This window comes from Sphaeramia orbicularis, chromosome 4 (assembly GCF_902148855.1).
Source record: "Sphaeramia orbicularis chromosome 4, fSphaOr1.1, whole genome shotgun sequence".
NCBI classification, from domain to species: domain Eukaryota; kingdom Metazoa; phylum Chordata; class Actinopteri; order Kurtiformes; family Apogonidae; genus Sphaeramia; species Sphaeramia orbicularis.
Window position 1 is genome coordinate 52,438,130 of NC_043960.1, and position 22,228 is coordinate 52,460,357.

The following is a 22,228-nucleotide window of genomic DNA, read 5'->3' on the forward strand; positions in this document are numbered from 1 at the left end:
GGGAAGATTTACACACAGGCAGTTTGGATTAAAAACATGCTGAATCCACAGGTGCAAGTTTTTAGAGTATGTTCAAAATAAAAACAAATTTCATGAATTGTCAATTACATTCTGCTCACCGGGAAAAGAATATTGTACCCCCTTCCTAATTTGATACAAAAGAAAAACAGAATAAAAAAATTTAAATAGGCATGAGAGGGATCAATGTGCATTAACTGTGGTATACATGTTTATGTAATTTAGTTTTTTTGTTGGGAAAATGAAAGAAATTGTCCAAATAAATATTTGTAACTATTTGTAACACTTTAGCGAATAAAACTTTCGGAGTCTGATTATATATAGTGAGAGCTATGCAAGCTTATTTGACATATAAATAAAAAATAGCATAAGAAATAAGTGTCGTGCCTTCTGAAATGAAATCAGGGTCAAGTAAAAGGTCACGTCATGTGCTCAATATATAAGGAAGAACAAACAAGAAAGGAAGCAAACAAGAAAAAACTGGTTTCATGTTCCGGCATAATCAATATCCATATACAGTACACCTCAGTACCTTAAAAATCATTCAGTCACCAAAGCTTTTTTCACATTTGGTTGTCTACGATTGTTGATTAAATTGCATTTTTTCACCTCTAGAAAAACTTGAGCACCATGTCAAATAATGATCAGAACCTTTGTTTTCTAAGAGACTTGAAATCCAACAGACTGTCGACAGTGCGTGGTAGATTCAGACAGGAGGTGTGACCGTGAAATGGAAAACATTTGATTTTTTTCACAACCCTGAGTGTCCGACTTGCAGAGATAACCTAAAAACTATGACCTTTGTGTATGTGGAAGGCAGACAGAGAAAAAAACAAAAACAAAACTTCCCTCTAACAAATAGCAAAAGCAACAGAACCACAAGCGGACAGCTCGGCCACGAAGGGAACAAAGGTTGTTACATACGATGTGTCAGCCTGTAACAGTGGTTAGTTTGCAGAGACAAGAACTCCAATTCACTGAAGACGATGACAATTGATAGGAAATGAACAGTGCTCAAACACACAAATATCCTTCAAAAAAACCTACATTTCTCCTTAGAAGAAGAATATATATATATATTAAACATGTGTGGACAATAACTTAATGGTTTACAGTGATAAAGCTGATGGTCTTTAAAATTCGACACTTGACCCGATTCCCTTTATAGAATCTGTGATGTTCTTGTAACTGGTTTCACGAAGCAAACACATGGACAATGAGCAAATATTGCTCCATCACAGTGTGCAAAGTGGTGTGAAATAAATGATGCAACTGTAAAAAAAAAAAAAGGTTCAATCAAGTAGCGGCCAAGATGAATGAATACTTGTAAGTTTATGATATTTCAGTTTTTGGTTATTATTTTGCTTCTTCTGGATTATGCAGAAGAATTTGTCACTCAGGAAACAAAAAACAACAAGAACAACAAAAACAGCCTACCTAATGCATCAGGTGATTAAAACTGTTCAAAAAGGTAGCAAGTCAACAACAACCAAAAAAAAAAACAAGATGGGAACACCTTTGTATTTCTGTTACTGCTGTACAAACGAAACAAACATGCAAAAGTAAATATGAAAATAAAATGAATATGGCGGTTGTCTTCTCCAAAATGAAACCTTATACTCAGTACATCCAGGTGACTTCATGCTTCACTGCTTCAGTCAAACACAGAGTGTTCAGCTACTTGACTGTAAACGATGCATTTTGAATGATTTTGGACAATCCAAAGACATATGATCTGTTGTGTGGAGTGATATGGCTGAAAAAACCCCTCCTTTTTCATGTGAGTTCTACCTGAAAAACATCATCATTCCATACGTTAAATACCATACCTAGTCTGAGGTAAAAGGAAGTGTCCTGTGACCAGATATGGAGAAAACAATGCTACAGTTGATGAAATAATACAGCACTGACAAATTTCAGCTTCGGAATACACTTCTATTCTCAAAATCTGTCTGAATGCCAGAGTGCTGCAGGTCAGAAACCTCAACTAGTCAGTTGTCAGTGTTTCCATTTCTTTACTGAATGTCTTTGTCTGAATTTTGGTTATACTTTTAACAAGAAGAGGTGTTTGCAAATCTTATGTTTCATATATGTAGATTTCTCCAATACACATATACACAGTTCTAAGCCTTAAGGACACCAGAATAGATGCATGATGGTTAAAAATGTTTAAAATGATATTTAAATAAAGACAATCCTGAAACACACATCGGCCTGTATTAGATGACAACTAAATGTCAAAAAAAGAAAAGACATCCCTTCTATTTTCCCAAAGCTTCGGTCACAAAATGTGCAATACTAGCTAGCTAATACAATCAATCACTCTTTGTGCCACTTGAATATGGGCATAATATTTGTTTTCAAGTTGGTTTTCAAATGATTATTCGCATCCAAATATGGAAAAGAGGGAAGATATTCAAAAGCAGCAAACAATAGAAAAGAAAATAAAAAGAAAAGGACAAAAGATGAAAAAGTGGCCTTATATTTTTGTGTTGCAGCACAAGAGTTGTCTGCATAATGTGCCTGTGTATTGGTTAGTGCGAATTGCACGCAAGATGGCAAGAAGGACCTCATTCAGCTGTGGAATGAAGGAACCAGGCTTTTGTTTTAAACGTGTAATGGCCTCGGTTCCACCTTAACCCTCAGGGAAGAGTGCAAATATCCTGGAACACGCGAGCCCTGATGGGGACTCCTTGCCCACTCACTAGAAGTCAGCGAATTCTTTTGCGCACTTTTCTGTTTGTGACACCCGAATGTCCTCTTCTTCGTAATCGTCGAAGTTGCTTGTGTCTCCTGGTCCTCTGCACTTTGGCATGAAGGGGGCCTCGACCTGATAAACCAAGAGAAAAATGACAGGATTTTTTTCAACTTAATTAACCTGTGTCGATTACTGCGTGAACCATATTGTCTTCTTTGTCAAGTAAAATGATAAAATCCTAAAAGTTGCGTTGTTTTTTGTGCTGTGATCAGTTTGTAAAAGTTAGACAATGGATATCATTTCATGGATGCACTGAAAGATTGGCTGTAGATCAATACCAGTTGACATCCTTTACAATTTAATGGAAATCTTAGGGCCTGATTTACTAAGATCACAAATAACGGTCACAAATTTGCTTGCTTGCGCTAAAAAATGTGCGTGCTATTGATTTGTGTGTCACGGGTGATCAACTAAGATAGCCTGCACAAATGACAAAAGGTCAAAGTCTTGGAGACCGCCCTATTTAAATGAGGGTTTTGCGTGCACTACTGGTTGTCATCATAGAGACAGTACGCTGGAAAAACTGCTCTGGGATACACCAGCACTAATGGCAACTGTACGCTGGAATGATCCAGATGCAAGGGAATGTAATGTTGCGAGGAGTTTTGTCATAGAAGGTATTGTATTACTCCTCCTTGTGACTGGCCCCAAATCATCCCCTAGTTCATCTAGAAGTTCTAAAATACCATTGCTGGGTAGGACATATGTCTATATTATTTTTTCTTCCGTCATTCCAAAAATGTTGACGCAAGCATAGCAGATTAGTTCTGTGCGTTGCCTTTGGTTGGGCCTATGATGCCTCCTCGCCACAACAACTGTAGCCAGTTTTGTGCCTTTCAGACATGCTAAATAGACGCAAAGTCAGCCATTGCAATCAGTTTAAGGTTTGGTACATCACATTCCGCGCTACATAAATATTTGCATCTACTTGATCTCTCCACTGGCTCCCTGTTTCATTTCGTTTTCATTTCAAAATTCTGGTGCTAACTTTCCGGGCTCTACATGGCCAGGCCCCTGCATACATTGCTTCCCTGATCCAGCCCTACAGCTCGACTTGTAGCTTGAGGTCTTCAGGACAGCACCTGCTGATGGTTCCACGCACCTGTTTTAGCACACGCGGTGACAGGTGTTTTAAAGCTGTGGCACCACGTCTATGGAATGACCTGCCTCTACACCTACGGTCCATGGACTCTGTAGAGAGCTTTAAAAAACATCTCAAAACCCTCCTGTTCAAAAAGTCTTTTTAGTTTCCCACCTGACCCAGGGCCACCACAAACTGATTACACTTTATGTATTCATCATAAAGTACTCCATGTGTGTCCCCCCCCCCCCCCCCCCCCCAGTCTCTCTCTTTAACCCCAACTGGTCAAGGCAGACGGCCATCCTTCAGGAGTCTGGGTCTGTTCCAGGTTTCTGCCTATTAAAGGGAAGTTTTTCCTCGCCACTGTCACCAATCACAAGTGTTTGCTCCTGGAGGATTCTGTTGGGTCTCTGTAAACTTGATTTGATTCTCATTTGAATTGGTAAAGCACTTTGTGACTCTGTCTGTGAAAAGTGCTCTATAAATAAAATTTACTTACTTACTCCTCCCAATAATTTTGTGCATTCTGGCAGAAACGCCCATATTGCATATTCATCACGCAAACACGCTAAATGGGGTGCACAAGCTATTTTGCCCATTTGAGAGACGCAACCGTCGGTGCATCCTGTTCGTAGATAAGCTTCAATGTGTTTTTGTGTGCGCGGTCAAGTTTGCGCATGTTTTTACACACACAAACCTTTAGTAAATCAGGCCCTTGACATTTTAAAAGAGAAGACAAAAAAGGCCCCACATTACAAAATAACTAGGCCAGTTATCTGGGTCTGATTGGCCCTTCAAGACAATCACGAAGGCTGATTATGTTGTAAGTGTTGTGAGTGGTTTAACAATCAAATCTCAGTGATGACCATGCTATGGTGAATATTCTAGTCCTCAAGGCTAAATACAAGTAAAGATTCAAGATTTGCAATGGGATGAGCTGAAAACAGTATAGACCAAAGTAATGGGATGATTCCATTGCATTTCCACTACAAAAACTCCTGTGGTTCCATTGAACAGACTTCTGTTTTATAGATGTTGTCTACCCTAAGGGTATCCAACCTGCCTCATAATGTGTCACATTCGCACACATTCCCACAGCAGCACAGTCTATGAGGTCAACTTCAGAGGGCTCAGGGTTCAGTGTCTTGCCTGAGGACACTTTGCCATGTACACAGGAGCTGGGGATTGAACCACCCACCTTTTCCTCCTGACCTACTCCCAGTTCCAGTGTAACTACTGATTTTTCTACCTTTTTTGTTGGTGAATATACTTTTTAGCCTCTTAAAATGTGAATGAGCCCAGTGATAGTGAGTTATTTACTACAGCTGTATTTCTGGTATTGATGAACTTTCTCCCTGCTCTTCTCATCACAGTTTTGTTGAACATAGGATTGCATGATTTTGGCAAAAAAAAAAAAAAAAAATCCCAATTTTGTCTTCTAAAAACTCGATTTTCAGTTTCGATTTTTGGCTAAAACTACAAAAGACAACAGAAGCTAGCAAGTCGTTTTTGTGAGCAGCCCGCAATACAAGGCACTGCTACCTACCTCAAATCTGTGATGGTATCACCTGATGGGCCCACAGAAGTGATACCAGTGTAACTCAGTGACAGGCATCAGTCATGCGTGTGTGCGTGGACCATGTGATATGAGTGATCCCCATGCGATTATATTTAAATTGTGGGATCCGTGTGTGGAAGAGACCGACACAGGAAACACGGGAGGGATTATATCCCTGGAGCTGATGGATGTGTCTGGGCAGATGGCTGTCTGGGCTACTCTGCCTAGGCTGCTGCCCGTGTGACCCAGACCTGGATCGGAAGAAGATGGTACGGTATGGACCCATGTGGGACAACGTAAGACGAGTGATCCCCATGCAGTTATATTTGAATTGGGGGATCCATGCTTGAAACCACGGCTTACATTGGTATCACTACTGTGGGCCCATCACAGATGTAACATCTGTGGTCATTACACAGACTTCTATGAAAGACCGCTCTCACCGATAGGAGGAAGAGCCTACGGTAGCCCTTAGGCACATGGCCCAGAGGCATGAGAGAGATGAAATCAATTTGACGATTTCCCGTTTTTAAAAATCGTCCTAATTAAAAATCCGATTTCGATTTAAAATAGATTAATTGTTCAGCACTAGTTGAGCATGTGAACTATTGAGGCAGGATTTACAGCTGATAATAATGCTGAGTTTCATGGTAAGAGATGAAGTTCAGCCCATAAATACTGAGAGGACCACACACTACATAATACAACATTCAGAAATCAAGTGATGCTTTCAGCTGGTTTGACTCGAGCTGAGGTGGGCCAGTTCACACAGCTACAAATTTTAGCAACAAGTTTCATCTTGTTGCAAAACTTTTTTCTAAAATGAGCTTAATGCTGACTAACAAACTACTTTTGACAGATATCCCGTCATAAGCTTATCCTGCGGTGTATGATGTGCTGTTTTTTCATATCTTGCAATGTTTGCATGTTTGATTGGAGATAAGATTATCTGTGAAGATTCTACTTATGTGAGTCCACATTATATGTTATATATTTTTACGTTTTCACCGTGATATTGTTTATGCACCTTATACTCAATAATTGCACACATCATCATCATACTGTTCATCTCCGAGTTTTGCATATTTAACATATTTACTTATTAAAAGTAGTTTATATGTCCATTCTAAATACCACTGTGCTTTAGTTTTTTTAAATTTCCTAGTTAAATTATTCTATTTTCATACATCTTAAATTCTCTTGGCTTTCAGTGTGGAAGGCAAAGTAAGATTTTCATTGTACAGGGAAACCTGTTTCATTACGGTACACATGACAATAAAATGCTTTGAATCTTGAATACACACACATACACAAACACACGAATGCGTACCTTCCGCTCATAGATTGCGATCCAGTCTGTTGTGGAGAACCACTTGTGATTTTTTATGTCATTGACGCCATTCTTCAAGTTGCCGAATCTCTTGGTCAGGTCGACCTGGAGCAGATTTCTCAAAAGATCCTTTAGATCGGAACTAAAGTGTGAGGGAAATCGCACCTGCAGGATTTAACAACAGAAAGAATTATGTGATGTGACAATTATTCACCTGTTTCATCACCTGTTCTGTGTCTGTTTACAGGAAATAAAAACAGTGTGGAGACTTAAAAAAAAAATGAACTAAATTGAACAAACTGGAAAAAATGTCAAAAATATCAAATATTTTCAGATTCTAAGACGTTGGTGGGTTGCACCATTCACCTTGCCAGACACTATCTTTTCGTAGATCTGGATCGGCTGGTCAGCAAAAAATGGAGGGTAACCCGCAGCCATCTCATAGATGAGGACTCCCAGCGCCCACCAGTCCACAGCTTTGTTGTAGCCCTGGAAACAACAAGACCGTCTGAATTCAATGACAGAAGCTGTGATTGGTTGGTTGTCTTATCAAAAGTAGACATGACTACTTGGGTTGGATGGATGACAATACATATCAGTAAAAATATAAAATCAGAGAGCCTGCATAGAGGACCATCGCAAATATACAACACTGACATTTTTTTAAACTTATGTCTGGTTCTAAAGTAGGTCAAATATTAAATGAGACATGGACAGTGAGGTTAAAATGCTGACTCCAGAGGAAAAAGAATAGATCTGTAGGACCTGCTACTCACTGAAATAAATGCATAAAGACAATAATGACAATGCTGCAGTGTTGTAAAGCTGATCAGCATTAAAATGGCTCCAAACAAGCTAATCTGAAATAGGCAGCGCTAATACTAGGTATGAACTGTGACTGTTTAACTCAACCTCATAACCACATAACTATAATTACACACAACAATATATTTATGTGTATTTCTTTAATTGTCATATTAATAATATATTGTCTAGTACATATTGTACAAATCTAATTTTGTGTCATTAGAGTGTTTGTTTGTTTATATACAGGGCTTCCCAAAAAATGTGACATCATGACAGGATGGGGCTCCACTACACTGGAAACTCAGTGTGCGAGCTTACCTTAATGAGAATCTGCCAGGAAGATGGATTGGACGTGCTAATGATGAAGACAACGTGCTATTGAAATGACCCCCACGCTCACCTGACCTAACACCACGCGATTTCTTTCTGTGAAAGGACTGGTCTATATCCCACCACTTCCCACATGTGTGGAGGAACTAAAGAGGAGAATCACTTAGGCTCTGGAGAATGTTACACACGACATGCTGGAGCGAGTGTGGCAGGAACTCCACTACCAACTTGATCTGTGCCGCATCACAAGCAGCATACACAGTGAACATTTGTAATAAATTTGGAACATTATAAAATTACCATCCCCCAGAATTTTTCATTTGAAATTTGTAGAATAAAACATTTTATGTCCAAAATTAATTGTATTAAGTATCATTTCTCCTGACCATGTAGTCACTCCGATATGGACATCTCAAATGATGTCAATTTTTTTTGAGACATTCTGTATATACAGGTTTGTATATTTAGAGCTTTATATATGTATACATTTATATTTTTCCTTTTCTTTTTCTGTTGTATCAATAATTTATCTCCCGCTAATTTTTTATCATACTTGAATGGAGCAACTGTAACACCCAATAATTTCTCCCTGGGATTAATAAAGTATTCTGATTCTGAATGCATTCAGATCAGACCACTCATACCACATTCACAGGTGGTATAAAACACATGTCCACATTCTCTTAGCATTCTGAACAGAAACAGACACATTTCACAACACATTCTAACACTAGCTAAGAACAAACACACTTGCAGCTCAACGCATGAAAACATACATATTAATGCACAGTTTGAACAGGGACTGGGAGATGACAGGAACCGATGAAAGGGCAACAATTCATACTGCTTTCTAACAAAAATCATTTAAATAACCGGAAGGATGAGAGTCAACAATTAAATGTCTCATTGTTCTGGTCATTTCAGTGTTTTGAGGAACAGAATAAATCAATAGCATGTTACTGTACTGTAGAGCTCAAACAATTAATCGATTAATCAACTTGACTTGATTAAAAATATTATTTGATTACAATTTCCCTAAATCAAAGCTTTGTTTGCTTGATTTCATTGCTGGTAAAATCTGTTTCTACTCTTTTGTTTCACACAGACACTTATTGTGATGCACACGACACCAGGATCAACACCAAATTGTATGTTAGTTACATCTGCTGACTGAGGCACAGCTCCAACCTCTTCATCAAGTTTGCAGACGACACAATCGTGGTAGGTCTCATCAGCAATGGAGATGAGACAAACTACCGGAGTGAGGTGAGCCATGTGGTGCAGAGACAACAACAATCTCTCTGTGAATGTGGATAAGATGAAAGAGATTGTTGTGCACTTCAGGAGAGCACACACTCAGGATGCTGCTCTGACCATCGACGGTGCTCCTGTGGAGAAGGTGGGCAGCACCAAGTTCCTGGGTGTGCACGTCATGGAGGACCTCTCCTGGACTAACAACACCACATCACTGGCCAAGAAAGCTCAATGTCTGTACTTCTTCTGCAAACTAAGAAGAGCCAGAGCCCTGCCCCTGTCATGAGCACCTTCTACAGAGAGAGCGTTGTGACCAGCTGCATCATTGTGGTGTGGTGCCTGCACCACATTCAGCAGGAGGACCCTCCAGCGCATAGGGAGAGCAGATGAGAGGACTGATGGTGCCTCTCTCCCCTCCCTTCAGGACATTTACAGGACCCACCTCACCTGAAAAGCCCTCCATATCACAGGTGATCCCACCCACCTGTCTCATAGCCTCTTCCATCTGCTGCCATCAGGGAGGAGACTACAGAATCTCCACGCCTGAACCAGCAGACTGAAGGACAGCTTCATCCATCAGGCTGTCAGGAAGCTGAACTCCCTCTCTGCTCTGCCCCCCTCACACACTGAAACCCTGGACTCTGCGCCCCCCCATCCAGACATTCCCAGGAAACTGCCCCCCCCCCGCAATTTCTTGTATTTTTCTACTATATTCATTTTTCTCCGTGGGGCCTTAGAGTTTTGTCATTTCAGTTTTCTGTATGCAATGCACATCTGGCAAAACTGACAACAAAGCTGACTTTGATCTGGAATAAAGGACAAGTTGTTTGTCATTTGCAGACACATCTTTTTCACATTTTTAATATTCTTTTGTTTCTTCAAATAATTGTTTCAAATAATCAGTGGCTGCAGCTCTACTGTACTGTACTGTACTCCACTGTCTGGGCGCTGTCCGGCAGGAGGAGCTCACCTTGCTGAGGATAATTTCTGGAGCCAGGTACTCAGGAGTTCCACACAATGTCCAGGTTCTGCCTTTTACTCTTTTGGCAAAGCCAAAATCTGTGACCTGAGGAAAGACCAGTAACATGATGAAGTGTATAAAAAGCCCAGGTAACATATTTCATATGAATTGTCAGTTTTCAGACCTTTATATATCAGTTATCTAACATTGAAGTGTTACCTAATTATACAGAAAGTTCCCATAATGTTTAACTTATGATCTTTTTGTAATAATAAATGAGTCAGGCTAATGCCCCCCCCATATGTTCTCTAAATTACAAGCAGGGTTTTCTACAAGTCAATCCTCTGATCTTTGTCTCCAGACAACCACACCCTAACACATCTGGTTTTGACCCAACACTTGTCAGCTGTCAAACTTTAAATTGTGTTTTGGTTGTTTTGTAACCATCCTCCACCCCTTTACCATATCACACTGGACATCTGGCCCTCCCCAACCAGAACGTCAAATTTTCCCCTTTATGGAAGCAACCCCACCTGGATGCCCATTACTCATCATGACTATCCCCACCCCCACAGAGGGAATTCTATTCACAACAGAATCACATGAAATCACTTCCCATGTTGATCCACGTCCATTCCTTTGGTTTTTCAATCTTTCTGCTTGGGTCCCAGATTAAATGCCTCCTGGTTGAACTAATGTCAGGTTTCATACTGCCACCAGGTTAATAGGCTGTGTCCATTTACAGTGATCGGGAAGAAGATGATACCGCTAACACACACTTAAATGCTTTTTAGCAGAGGTAGATTTTATTGAGGAATCAGACTGGGTCGCACCTATTATCTGGTTACTCCTTAGCCTTAAAATATTGAAAATACCCCATATACATACCTCCTCAGCTCATAACTATTACTGTATTGCACTACTGCTGCTACTGTAAACAGATGGACACATGTACACTTTATATTCTGCTATAGCTTATTCTTTATACCGCTTATTTATTCTTATTCTATTTTTACCTTTTTTTAATGCATGACAATTAACCAGGTGAGGATAACAGTATCTCAATTCCCTGTATGTTCTGTGCATCTAATGAACTGACAATAAAGAATCTCTGAATCTTGAATATTTTTCAGAATAGTAACATGCTTAAATTGCATAAAAGCTGTAGATTTTTGATTGATCTGATTTTTGATTTGATTTGATTGAATAATGGCTGCCAATCCATGCCTGCAGCCTCTCCGACCACCACCAAACATTAATTCCCATTCATGCATCAGTGTGAGTGATATTGGAGGCAAGGTGGATTAAATGTCTTGCCCAGATGGGTTTTTATTTTCTTATTTTTTTGAGAACTGTTGTGGATAATTGGTGCAGATCTCCAAACAGGACAGTTATACAAAGAAGAAAAACTTACAAATAAAGGTCAGAGCACCAACTTAAGTTTACTTTTGGAGCTTAGTTTCCAGCTGAATTTCTGTAGAGAAATATTTGTCATTTCAAAAGAATGTTTGTCTTTTTTTTGAAGGCAGTGAAATACTGAACAAACAAGTGAAAAAGTAGGCGGGGCTTACTAATACCCTGCCCAGTTGCACAATAATTTGCCCCTCCTGTTCAGTGATATGCCTACCCAGGGATTCATTTAGAGTCTTAAGTATCAATCTCTACAAAAACTTTTCAAAAATTTGTAAAAAATGCAAAAAGAAGGAGAAAAGCACATGTAAAGAGCATGTGTGTGAAATTTGAAAAGAATCGGGTGAATAGTGTCTGAGAAATGGGTTGGACAAATTGACTAAGTTGAAATTTTCATAAATTTGTAAAAAATCTAAAATTAGAAATTCAGCTATTAAACTGTGTACTGCACCTCTACTAGTGATAAAGAACATGCGTGTCCAATTTGAAATCGGTGGAACAGTCTACGAGAAATGGGTTGGGCAAAAATCTCAGACAAACCGGAAGGACAGATGGAATTCCTGGTATATCCATTACACTATGAATAATAAAAAAAAAAAAAAAACTGTAGATGCACCTGAATTTGTCTTATTAAAGGAAGTTTAGACTCATCTAGAAAAGAGCTAAAGAATATTTAAATATTTTCCTCATTTCATGGTTTATTATTCTATTTGCAACTTGCAACTTTAAGTAAAAAAATAAAACAGGAATCACACAAACACATATGAAATATACAATACATAAATATATCTATTAAGCCATTTGTTGTACAAGTATGGCTCCTTTTAGAGAAAATATGAATTTGTAAATCATAGGGGTGAAACGTAAAGGCAGAACAGGAACAACCCTACAACTGATCTATGTTTCATCCTAATATGATGAAGGTCAAGTGAAAAGGCGGTATTTGGCCGGGTAGTAGAATTAAGGCTTTCCAATATCAGAAACGTGGACATTCACAAAGAATTTGGATCACACTGAGAAATGAAAAAAGATGGATAAATAAAAATTGATAAAATGTTCTGACTCTTTCATGACTTCTCAGGACTCATTTCTAAAACTAAATTCAAGACATTTCAAGACTTATGTGCCTGAGGACACAGACATTTACCAACAGGACACAACTAAGAATTTACAGAAAGCACTTTTATATGGTTGAGAGTTTGGAGTTTATTCGTCTGTGATACACTTCACATACCTGAATGTACCCATGTTGATCTATGAGCAGGTTTTCAGGCTTCAGGTCTCTGTAGATGAGGTCTAAGGAGTGAAGGTACTCAAAGGTGAGTACTATCTGAGCTGCATAAAATCTTGCATGGTGTTCACTGAAAGAGAGAACAGAGACTGTCAAACATGTAGTAAACATAAGAATGCTGACTGTCTTGTGTTACTTTATCCACAGCTCAGCCTGGTGATGTATACAACCTCACAGCAAATATGCATTTCACCTGTAATGCCATGTATGATAGTCTATACCTGAACCTTCCGGTGCGTCTGAGGTGTGAGAACATCTCCCCACCAGGCACATACTCCATCACCATGTAGAGGTTTGAGTTGTCCTGTCAAACAAGGAAAGATTTACACAGGCTCAAACTAACAGATTCACAGCTGAGGAGGGCTGTGCATCTGGCCATAAGATCACAAGACAATCTTTTCCAGTAGAATCAAGATCCATGATCTGAATCACAATTTTCTCACATCTTAAAAAAATTTAGGTGAGTTACAACCATGAGTTAGGCTGGGTGTGATGGCTTTTTGTTAATGCTATCTTAAGAGAAACACTGCATTTTTGCATGATTTAGGACCATATTATTCCAATATTTTCACAATATCTAGATGAAGTAAACATTAGTTCACATTTTAACTTGTGAAACTGCAGTGTTTCCATTAATTACATAGGCTATGACCTAATTTATATTTCAACAGAGTTAAAGAAAACTTAAGAGTTGAAAACTTACAATAACTGAAACACATTCAACAAACAAACTCTGCAGGTTACTACGGACTAAAACCAAACACTTCAGTGTCAAAATAATCACTATGCATGGACTTAAATAACAACATTAATGTGAAAGCTCATAATTCAATGCTCAGTAAAAAAGTCTAATATACCAATTGATGAACCATTTATACTGAAAGCCAACTGAAAGGGAAATTTTGGACAGCACTGATATTTAGTGACACGATCTTTTCAATCCTTCAGGCAGAACTGCATTGACCCTATCATGCATGAATTGTGAGAACCTGAGTCAAGATTTATTTTTTGAGTGTTTTTATTCCTCCTTAGCCATGAAAAAACAATGTGATTGAGGTTTTTTTTCCCATGGAGTTAAAAAATATCCCTGCATTTAATTTTTGAAGTAAAGAAACGTGTTTAAAACCAAATATCAGAATGTGATATGAAAACAATGAAATAAAAACATTTTTAATGCTGCTAAGCTGATGTCTTCTCACATTTTAACATATTCTAATGCTAGTAATTACTCACTTCATGGAGATAATATGCAAAAAAAAACCTTTTTGTCTAACAAATAACAATTGATTTACACTCAAACATGTTTGTGCAGATCAGGTTCATCAAGAACAGCACAGTTACAGTAATGGTATGAATGTCAATGTATGGGATGATGCATAAGTGTCCACTGTGTTAGCTGATATGGAACTAAAACAACAAAACCCATTAATATACAAGAGAACAGCTGTAGAATAACTGTCCACTGTAGTGACCTATGCATGACAGGGTTAAAACTAGGCACGATTCTGTATTGGCTGCATTGGCTCAGGAACACAGAAACAGACACAACTGTCAACACAGTTCACTGTGTCATCCACAAATGTAATTAAAGCCCTATCATTCAAAGAAAAAGCCAAATGAGAACATGATACAGAAACACCACCTTCTTCTCTAGGCCAAAGCTCACTTAAAATGAACTGAGGCAAAGTGGAAAACTGTTCTACAGTCAAAAAAATCCTAATTCTTCTTGGATACCATGGGCCCTGCATCCTCTGGACTAAAGAGGAGACAGATCATGTGGCCTATTCTCAGTGTTCAGATCAGAGGCCTACATCTATGATGGTATGGGAGCCCATTAGTGTCGATGCACATCTGAAAAGGCACCATCAATACTGAAAAGTATGTACAAGTATTAGTGCAACTGACGCTCCATCTGGACCACGTATTTTTCAGGGAAGGTCTCACATATTTCAGTAAGACAATGCTAAACTGTACACTGCATCTATAACAACAGCATGGCTTTGAAATGGAAGAGTCCAGTTGCTGAACAGACGTGTAGTCTAGAAATATGGAAAGATGACCCAGGACTATTGAGCAGCTAGAATCCTAAATCAAACCAGAATGCAACACCGTTCCTCTAACTGAACTCCATCAGCTGGTCTCCTTAGTCCAGGGGTGTCAAACTCAGATCCTCGAAGGCCGGTATCCTGCATGTTTTAGATGTTTCCCTCTTCCAACACACCTGATTCAAATGATAAGCCTATCATCAGGCTCTGCAGAAGCCTGATAACGACCGTCAGGTGTACTGGAAGAGGGTAACATCTAAAACATGCAGGATACCGGCCCTTGAGGATGTGAGTTTGACACCCCTGCCTTAGTCCAAGACCATTACAGACTGTCTTTAAAAGCAGAGTCGAATACTACACAGTGGTAAACATGGCCCTGCCTCAACTGTCTGTGGATGTTACTGCCATTGTACTTAAAACTGCTTTATTTGTTTCTGAAAATTGCACATTTCCTCCATTTAAGTGTGATGTTGTCTGTGTTCAACTGGGGGTTGCAAGATTTACAAAACATTGCATTTTGTCTTTAATTAATATTTTACACATTGTCACAGCCTTTTTGGAATTAGGGTTGTGTTTGTCTAATAAGACATAAAAAAAACACTAAGTCACTCATAAAAAAGATTTAATCCATATCATCTTTTTCAGTGTTCTACCTCTAGATTTTTTGAAAGATTTGGCAAGTGTCGTGACAATAAAGAGGATTTTAAAACCACAAAGTTGTATTCACTTTGAACACAGGTTGAAAAATCAACCTATTCTTTATCATAATTATCAATAAACTGACTTTTTTTTATTATGATAACATCTAAGACTGTATCACACAGCCCCAACTGTGAACCATTTCCTTTGTTAGAGCGGTGTGTTCAAGCCTGTACCTTGAAGGCGTACTCCAATCTGACGAGGAAGGGGAAGGACACGGCCTGTAGTATTCTTTTTTCATTTAGTGTGTGTTCTATCTGCTTCAACTTCACCACCTAAAATAAAAACCAAGGCATAAAATAAGCATCATGGCACTTGATTAAATACTGTACTGAATATTTAAAATAGTACACAGTAATGTCAAGTATAGATGATCTGCAGCATGCAAAGCATAATCCTTTAAGACCTCTGAGATTAACGGTCTCAGTATGTATGGGACAAGAAAAGAGGACAAATGAGAAGTAAACCTAGCAGCTAAAACAGAAAGTTTATGGAACACACCAATAAATGAGCACACTGAGGATGTGCTAACCTCCTCCTACAACTTTCACATCATTATTTAAGGATTGAAACTGTCATGTGAAGCCGCTCAGAGGTTTGCACTGATGAAGCGTTCCATTTCCTTGTATGAGATGTACAACACGTAGCCACAGAATTTTTAAGTTTGCGTTTCACCCACAGGAAACACACACATACAAAGCCTACTTCACATCACCACAGCAGTTATTCTGAGATGTTTTCAGTTTCCTTAAAAAGACTGAAACATACCTTTTGTTTGTCCAAGATCTTCATGGCATAGAACTGGTTTGTTCCTTTATGTTTGACGAGCATCACTCGCCCAAATGAGCCAGTGCCCAGAGTCTTGAATCTGTCAAAGTCGTCCAGGCCAGTTGTGCACTGAGGAAACACATTTTCAGTGGAAGTGACATCAACCAACAAGCGAAATGTTGACTTAAACACCAGCTGGTTGCATTACACAGATACAATATTAACCAACGAGATGAGGGCCATTTTAAACAGAAGGAAGTGGTTAAGAACTGACATAAAAACGTCTAATGGGTTGGAGCGTTACAGGAACTGAAAGTCTGAATCTTCAAACAAATAGCTCATAGACAACAGATCATTTTACCTGTGGAGGACACTCCCATTTTCTTAAAAAATCTTCTTTGGCTTTAGCTAAGAACTCTTTCACTACAAAATGAGACAAAATAGGAAGGAACATAGTTACACCACCAAACTCCATTCCAAGTGAAGTCAACATTTTGGAGAAAGTATGGTAACAAACTGAGGCAGTTTAGGTGTTCATGAAAATAAACAAAAGGCAGTTCCATTGTTGAAGGGAAACAAACATATCTTAAGGTCAGGCAAGATGTCAAGTAGTGGGGAGGCAGGCCTATACTTGACAAGACAGCAAAAAATACCTCCTGAACAAAACTCAAAACCACACATCTAAGCAGGATTTTCTTCATTTATAAAGTGATGCAAAGAGCTCTTGTGGACTTGATAAAACTGGCCAATTTCAAGAGAAGCTATTCTGCATCCCTTTCAGGGGTAGGTGGGAGTAAAGAAAGGGTAGTGGGAACAATCAGAGGTAGAAGGAAAAAGGCAAAATGCAGAACACAACTGAGGCTACTATGCAAGCATTAGTCAAACGGTGCAGTGTGAAAGTCACAGCAGACATGAGACGTCCAAAGTCACAGAGTCATGGCAGGTGTCTAATGTCTAGTATGTGATGTTGCTGACTCAAATGCATTGAGCGAATACTGTACAAGTACAAGCTTCAAATCCACAGACTGGCCTAAATGACCTAATGTATGTGACAAGAGGAGAAATTCTGTGACTTAGGACGACTCATGGAAAAATGAGCATACCAAAAGTCTCTACAGTTCACCAAGGATTTGCAGGAACATTGACCCACATGGATGGAAATGACAGAAGAGAAAAGAGAGGAAGATAATTTATGAAGTGCTAAAAAACAAGAACATTACAGTCAACTGGATTAAATGTAACAGAAAAAAATGACACTGGAGAAGTAAAAATAAGGCAACTGCCCTAAATGACGTAAGAAAAACATTCAGTAAATAAGAAAAACATTGATCAAATTACTTTTCACTTGAACATGGACATTTACCAAAAAATATCTGAAAGCACTTTTTATAGTTATTATAAAAATAGAGTTTTCCCTACATTTACTGAGGTGTTGTGACAGGTTTTTGTTATTTGATAAAAAATGACACATTTCTACTTAATTTTGAACTTACATAATGGTAAAATTTGGAAAATAGCTTGAAGAAAGTCAAAACAAATCTATGGATGAAAACAAAATTTCAATTTTGCGAATAACACACTTTTATATTCTTATTGTAAGACAAAAACACTGTCTCTTTTTCCACCAGAGTGACAGAAAAAAGAAATTCAGTTTCTCTTTCCTCAGCTTGCGTACTGCCTAAAAGGCACTGGAGCAGCCCCTAACTCTCATAAGTTTAAGGAAAACCATGGTACAAGTACAAACACTTGGCATTTTTAGTTAATTACCTATAATCATGGAGGACATTACTATCTTACACAGCAAAAATAAATAAATCATTTACGATAGAAACATAAAATAAAAACAAACATTGAAAAGACATTATAAAACAACACTTGAAACACATTTCATAACAGTACATGAAAATGACAGGACATAGATATTAGGATGATGTAAGCAACTGAAGGACTGCAAATGGCCTGCACGACAAAGTGCTATGACTAAGCTGCTTTTACACATGTGCATCCAGAATGAGGGCAAATACAGAAACTGTAAACCTCACGAGGCCCTTCAGTAAATAATAAAAGCTATGAAAATGATCCCCTGTTTGTAGATGTAAGTGAGCAATTGAACACATGACAAAAAAACATTGACATTGAAACTTCCATTTAAGGCTTCTGTAGCTAACTCTAATTTTCTATCAAATATTCTATATTAACCATTTGGTCTTAAACAAAAACAAAAACAAAAACAAAAAAAAAATCAAGTCATAAAATTTTTTTTTTCCAAAACCTAAGATGAAATCCTCAAATGTCTTGTCCACAACCTAGTGATATTCACTTTCATATTACTGTCACAGAGAAGGAGACACAAAAATATTCACATTAAGGAACCGGAAGCAGAGAAAATGGTTGTAAATTAACATAATAATAATAATCAGTGAATTTTTTCAGTTCTACTTCAGCATTTAACAAACCTGTTCAAAAGCATCTCACAATCAAACACATTAGGTAAATACATACCTTGCAAACAAACATGACCAACATAAGCTTAAAGTCATCCAGCTCTGAGGCAGAGATGGTAGCAAATACAACAACAAACAACACCTCACTTACTTAACTTATCCCACAGGATAGCGTATTCAGAGACATGGGGTACTTCACTCTCTAGTCCTTTCTGCTCTTGGCTACTCTTTCGACATCTATGAAATAATCGGCTGGCGAAGGATTGATCCTTTCCCTGGGCCATAATTTGGAGACAAATCTCTCTGCTCTGGTGCTTAAGGGAACGGGCTTGGAGGCAAAAGCAACAGTTTTCAGACAGGAGACTCGTAACTGACACTAGCTTCCTGTTTGCAGCCAAATGCAGTGCAATGCTTGGCTAACCGCATAAAGTTAAGCTTCCTGCTCAAGTACTCTGCATCATTTTGAGCAATTAACTGCATGTCAGCTCATTCTACACAGGAGCACTTGAAAACCTCTTCATCCTATGTATATTTTAGTAAAACTGGATGGACAAAGTGAGAAAAGGACAGCTAAAGGCCTGCCTTCTCATGGTATGTAAAAAAATAAATAAATGAAAAAAAAAAAAAAAAAAGAGTAAACAGAGAATTCCACGCAGCTATGGTGCATTCAGCCTACTGATAAGGAACCTGTAAACCAACACACCCACTGACTAGCCCTAAAGGAAGTTATGCCTCTCTGTGTTATCTCTGCTCTCTGCTGGTTATGTTTAAGAGTACAGTTCTGCAAAGAGCACTCAACTGGGCCAAAAGTCATTTATTTTGCAGCCACAAACAAACAAAATAGAATGAAACTAGAGTAGACTGTGAAGTGAAATGTAAGCAAGAGCTAGACCTGTCACAACTCCTGCCATATTGCAAATATGTAAAATAATTGTGATTATTTAACATCTTGTTGCATGTCATTGTTCTTCTACCATGAAGTCATGTTTTGCATATTTTAGTTACATCATAACACCTGATTTATTTTGATTTTGTACCTCATTTGAATATTTCAGTAATGGGCTTTATATATTTTAGTCATGCTATATCTTCCATATTCAACTTTGTTAACAAAAAGCTACAAAAATATAATGCATTTCATAGGTTCAGTGTAATAAATGCCTCTTCTTCATCTTCATAAGGTGTGTGTGCATAATTAAACTATTGTTAGACTTATACAACAGTATGCCATCAAGTTAACAGAATAAACAATAAAATCATTAATTGCAATTACAAATATGAACATTAATCACCAACTCAAATTTCAATATGGTGACAGCATGACTCTTCCACTAGGTTTGAAGTGACTTTTCAGTTGGTCTTGGTAGGTGTCAGTGCGGATGCGAGTATCACTCATTTGTTATACATTACTTGAAACAATTGGGATTACTTCACATTGCGATGATCGTCTACACTCTCCTGTATAAAGGTGGTGAACCTAACAGAAATACATTTCATCTTATTTCCACATTCTAAACCAAACTTCAACTTATGCTCTTTTAATCACATCATTTTGTTGTGTCTCATTCTTCTTCTCTCATTAGTTCACAGCTGAACTAACAACAGTTTATTTTGATTTTGTACTTTGGTTCAATATTTTATCTAGGAGTTTGTACATTTAAGTCATGTCATATTTGCCACGTTCAGTTTATATTAACAAAAGACAAACAGAAATGTTTCAAAATTATATAAATCTATAGGTCTAATAAAGAAATCTAATCTAATAAATCTAATAATAATAATAATAATAATCTAATACATCTAATAAATAAATCTAATCTAATAAATCTATTAATCTTCTTGAGGGGTATGTGCATAATTAACCCAGCATTACACTTACACAGTGGTGGCATAAAGTTAACAAAATAGACAATGATGTAACTAATCAGAATTATTTATATGACAATTAATAGCTGACTTAAATTTAAATACAGTGATAGGTCTACCAATGAAAATAGTGTGAACAAGCTACTTATTTGACTTAAGAGTAGCAGTTCACAATACACAGCCCCTCCCTGTGGAAACTACAGGTGGCTTCAGTTAGAAGGCCTGCGCTGTGGCTCTCAAACTGCAAACCTGAAAGCAGGTCAAGATCGGTACTCACCAGACAGACACAAACAATCATGGCACGGTTTTGTGGATTAGCTCTGTCCATGCTGACAAATTCCCAATAAACACCATGACAGAGTGCCTTGAGAACATTGCTTTCCAATTATTAGTAGAGATCTTAAGTTTGTACAATTACTCCTCAATTAAACCATTTTTGTTGTCACCACAATAAGGACATTTAGCTATAAATAAAACAGTTTTGAAAAATGGCACTTTGAGGTACAATGAACTTGTTCAGAGCTCACTTGATACAACAGTGTTAGTCAGATCTCTTAGAGACTGTTGCCATCATTTTGCAGCCCTTACTTGGAAAACAAAGCAACACTAGAACCTAAAACCCTTTGCTGTACTTAAATGATTAACATTTGATGTGATTTAGCCACATCAAGGAGCCTCCTGGTCAACTTGTCTTATCAAGTACCTGTTGTTAGCCAGTGAACAGGCCTTGTACTGCAGCTCTGCTAAAAACCAGTGTTTGCTGATTTTATCTGGTTGCATGCAGCTGATATCAGCACTTTGGAAGTCAAATACTGTACCTTGATAACGTCTGTTAAACGTGGCAATGTTACAAATACACAAATGTACAATCTTTTAATTAATGCGGAATACATTTAGTGCTGTGAGAAAACCTCAACTTGATTGCGAGAACAATCCTTGTCATGCACTCATATGTCAAATGTCATAATTGGCTAGCCGCATCTTCTTGGACTCCTTCCAAGCAAACAGAAATAATTACGAGAGGGCTAACATACGATGTAAACTGCACTACCAAAGATGGTTCTTTACTGCGACCAACATTACTGTACTGTCTGCTAACACTGGTCAACAATTTATAGGCTGCTCTCTGCTGACTTTATGGTAGAGGCTCAGTCTGTAAAACAGCTAACGTTAGACAAATAGCAGGCTAGCTGGGTGTTTTTCAGGTGCTCACCGCTTTCTTGTTCATTGCCTTTCTTGGCAGTTGCTGCGTTTCCCATCGTAGGAAGACAGGGCGATGCACAGCTGGCTACGAGCAATGATGGTGGCGGTTAGCTAACAGGGTCCTCCGCTAGCTAGCTAACAAATATATTGTGCTAGCTGGTTGGCTAACAACTACATCAATATAGTCTCCGTGTGAACAGAACCTCGACGCCCTGTGCCAACAACCCCGTTGATCTTTATTTACAACGTCCTTTGTCGTTTAAGTATGCCTCCCCTGGAATGAAAACATGATCCAGACTTTTCACCTCTGCCTGCTGTCGTTTTGTGTTGCGTTCATGTGAAATGGGAATCCACAGCAATAGGATGGGAAGGGTGAAATATTGCTTTCAAATGCCAGCCGGAAGT

General features: G+C 38.3%; 1 protein-coding gene across 4 annotated transcripts; it reads right to left on the bottom strand.

Annotated features, from left to right (window-relative positions):
• Positions 1 to 197: 197 nt before the first annotated feature.
• On the bottom strand, positions 198 to 22,153 carry prkacba (protein kinase, cAMP-dependent, catalytic, beta a). Of its 4 annotated transcripts, XM_030132509.1 has the most exons (11): positions 21,834 to 22,153; positions 17,414 to 17,422; positions 16,672 to 16,733; positions 16,311 to 16,439; positions 15,719 to 15,817; positions 13,020 to 13,102; positions 12,742 to 12,868; positions 10,107 to 10,202; positions 7,112 to 7,234; positions 6,746 to 6,910; positions 198 to 2,848 (listed from the first exon to the last, which is right to left on the bottom strand). In XM_030132509.1, exons 1-11 carry the CDS (start codon positions 21,877 to 21,879, stop codon positions 2,723 to 2,725), a joined length of 1,065 nt encoding a protein of 354 aa, XP_029988369.1. In that variant the 5' UTR covers positions 21,880 to 22,153; the 3' UTR covers positions 198 to 2,722. The 4 variants fall into 4 exon arrangements, with proteins under 4 accessions (XP_029988369.1, XP_029988370.1, XP_029988368.1 ...); XM_030132510.1 differs by lacking the exon at positions 17,414 to 17,422; XM_030132508.1 differs by lacking the exons at positions 17,414 to 17,422; positions 21,834 to 22,153 and adding an exon at positions 18,906 to 19,238.
• Between the last annotated feature and the right edge of the window lie 75 nt (positions 22,154 to 22,228).

What these genes read in the sequence shown, in the direction of transcription:
- prkacba (XM_030132508.1), bottom strand. Translation starts at nt 19,038, where the DNA reads ATGGCCCAGGGAAAGGATCAATCCTTCGCCAGCCGATTATTTCATAGA. An exon ending in AGATCTTGGACAAACAAAAG is followed by an intron (nt 15,818 to 16,310) that starts GTATGTTTCAGT and finishes TTTTTATTTTAG; the next exon opens with GTGGTGAAGTTGAAGCAGAT. An exon ending in AAAAGATAGTGTCTGGCAAG is followed by an intron (nt 6,911 to 7,111) that starts GTGAATGGTGCA and finishes TAAATCCTGCAG; the next exon opens with GTGCGATTTCCCTCACACTT.